Raw genomic sequence first — 3,083 nt, forward strand, 5'->3', positions numbered from 1 at the left:
ATATATTCTTACATAAAGGCATCATATTGCAGCTTGAGCTCAGGTTGTCTAGACAGCTTTCTTTCTAAGCTGAACAACCTACGCTTGGCCATATCATAAAATTCACCTAACTGAACGTAGTTATCCCTCAGGGGGAGCTGTACGACAAATCTTCCATCTCTTTCTCGTGAATGCGTTTTGCGGAAATGCTCTTCACATTTCTGCTTCTCTGCAGTCAAGTGTATCTTTTGTTGCACCTCTTCGAGTCGCCAGAATTTTTCTAACTGATCATGTAACGTTGTTTTTTGAGCAGAATGACATTGTACAACATGCCCTGGTTTAAGAACGGGATTTGCAGTTCCTGATATTATCCATCCCGTTTTGTTTTTTGAAAAATAGGACTCGATTTGCCTAGTTGAATTTGCCCGACGCATAGTAGTTTCCAGAAAATTTCCGAACCTAAAATCAAATCTATTTTGCCTGGTAAGTGGAACGTCGGATCTGCCAACTTGATGTTTGATGGAATTTAAAATGAATCCACGTCAATAGTCATTGCTGGCATTTTATTAGTGACCTTGTCTAGTACTAAAAATGATAATGTTTCTTGATATTTGTTAAATCTTGAATAAATTGTAGCGGTTGTCTCATTCTGCGATGTAGACGAAGCGTTGTTGACTCCGGCTATGATTGTATGTTTATTTCGTTGAGGCAGTCTTAAGCGCTCGCACAACTCCCGCGAAACAAAATTGGACTGCGATTCCGAATTTAACAAGACTCTACATTCATACAATTTATCAGAATGGCCACGCATGTGAACTATTGCTGTCGACAACAAGACGTGCGAAAAGGAACCTTGCGTATGACAAGAAGATAAGGAATTGTTTACACTTTGTTTACTACTACTAGACTCGGCCGAATTATTAGATTCTGCTGAAAGATTTGAAGTATGCTGCCTTGCGGCTTCTTTGTCCTTTTCGATTTTCGTTGGAGAGCCATTCGAATCAGCAGCTTTGTCGAAATGGAGCAAGGTATTATGATATTTATGGCACTTCTTACATGAGCCTGAAGTGCATTTTTTATCGTGAAATGGTTTCAAACAATTGTAACACAATTTACTGCTCTTAACTCTTTCATGACGAGCTTGTGTTGACATGTTGCGAAATATGAGGCATTCAAATATTCTGTGCGTATTCTGACAAATTGGACAAGTTGAACTTTCCGTGCTAAAGTGAGCTTGGATTTGGCTAGATTGTTTGATAGCTTGCTGCTTAGAATGACCCTGTACACTCTTTGACAAATTAAGCATACTAGTGCGTGTTAAGGCGTCTAAGAAGGAGCATCTTGTTTCCAGAAAATTAATAAAGTCTTCCATCCTTGGAAGCTCTTCCTTATCTGCTCTTTCAGACTCCCACTCACGTCGAGTATTGCTATCTAGTTTTGGTATAAATAATTGAATAAGTAGTGTGTCCCAACTATCCGTGGGCTGCTCTAATCGCTTTAACGTACGTATATGTTGCAATGTCGTATCTACTAACTGGCGGAGCGAGGAATGCGATTCCTTTGAAATGCATGGGAAGTTTATCAATGCTTGAACGTGATTCTGAATTATGGTTTTATTGCCTTTATATCGTTTGTTTATCGATTTCCCAAGCAATTTGATAATTTTCATTCGTTACCTCTAATGATTCGATGAGCTTGTACGCATCTCCTACTAAAGCCCATCTTAAGTAATACAACTTGTCAATGGCGGGCAGTGCTTCATTGTCGTGAATCATGGACGTGAAGGTATCACGAAATGGCAGCCACTCTTCCCAGCTGCCGTCAAATTTTGGAATTTCAATCGTAGGCAAGCGCATTTTGTTTGGCTGGATTATGTTAATGGGTTGATTCAACATTTGAACTCGCTGCTCTTGAGGCGCCGCCCTGCTTTGTAATGTTGAAATTATATTTCTGGCTGTAGTGATTGCGCGATGAAATTTATTTTCAAATGAATCGCGTTCCTCGCCTTCCAGCTCAGTTTCGTTTAAATCTTCTAATTCGGTTTGCACCGCGTCAAAATCTTTCCATATTAACTCGATTTTTTCCAGACGCGATTGTGTTTCTTGTCTTTTTTGCTCGTCGTTGTCACAGTCGTTCAAAAAATTGATGAATCGAGTTAATTTGGCCTTAATGTGGCTTCTTTTCTTAATTAATATTTGCTCTGACATTTTGAATTTAATGAAAGACGCGATTAAGTGTTACTTTGAGAAAGCTATGATATCTTATATTTATTAATTAATATGAAAAGATATGACGAGAATAACAATATCATCTTTTTTAATATATAAGAAAGGAAAAGAGTTGAAGTGATTTTACCTGAGATAAGCATTTCTTACCGACCTACATACGCTCAGTGTGTTTCACGTTTGTACTTAGTCTATATTATGTGTATTTTAGCTTATGTCGATCTATTCTCGTTCTTTGGATGCGTCACTGCGTTTCCTTTAGTCCTTGGATTCTTTATATTTTACCTTTGATTCTTTATATATTTCTTGCTTGTGAGCGATAAGAATAAAGGAACACGTGCTTGTTTTTTAGGTTAAAGATGGCTTCTTTTTTTTCTTTGTGTTTATACATCCGGACCTTTTACTGTAATCCGGCTCGAAGGTCCAAATGTTAATACCTTGTGAACGGTATTATTATTTTCCAAGTTAATGGGTTAAATGATGATACTATGCCTTGTATGTATCTGATGCATTTATTGCTAACGGCTTGCTTGTACAGTACAATAATTTTTTTTTACTGACTTCCGCGCGCTACTAACGCCAACTCTTCTTCCGGCTCCTCGCTTTATTAGACTTGCATTGCAAAACGCGCGAGTTCAAATATAACTAAACAAATGTATTTAATAACAAAAAATAGAATACGCGTACGTATGTAATAAAATAAAGAATTGACATGCAGGATAATGATATATTTTTACAATGAACAAGAATGGAACAAATAAAGCTCTCTCCTCGTATATATATATAATAAAAAAAAAAGAAAAGGACGCATCGCATTGAACAGATTGGTTTAGAAGATATAACAAGTTTGATAATTTTAACACTTTTCTTAAACATTAT

The 3,083-nt window shown here is 37.0% G+C and overlaps 1 protein-coding gene across 1 annotated transcript; it reads right to left on the bottom strand.

Moving 5' to 3' along the window:
* Window positions 1-505: 505 nt before the first annotated feature.
* On the bottom strand, window positions 506-2,186 carry LOC112637968. The gene is made up of 2 exons (XM_025408742.1): window positions 1,656-2,186; window positions 506-1,579 (listed from the first exon to the last, which is right to left on the bottom strand). The coding sequence occupies exons 1-2, from the start codon at window positions 2,184-2,186 to the stop codon at window positions 506-508; spliced, it is 1,605 nt and encodes a 534-aa protein (XP_025264527.1).
* Window positions 2,187-3,083: the final 897 nt, after the last annotated feature.

This window comes from Camponotus floridanus, unplaced genomic scaffold (assembly GCF_003227725.1).
Source record: "Camponotus floridanus strain SB8 unplaced genomic scaffold, Cflo_v7.5 scaffold229, whole genome shotgun sequence".
In the NCBI taxonomy this organism is placed as follows: domain Eukaryota; kingdom Metazoa; phylum Arthropoda; class Insecta; order Hymenoptera; family Formicidae; genus Camponotus; species Camponotus floridanus.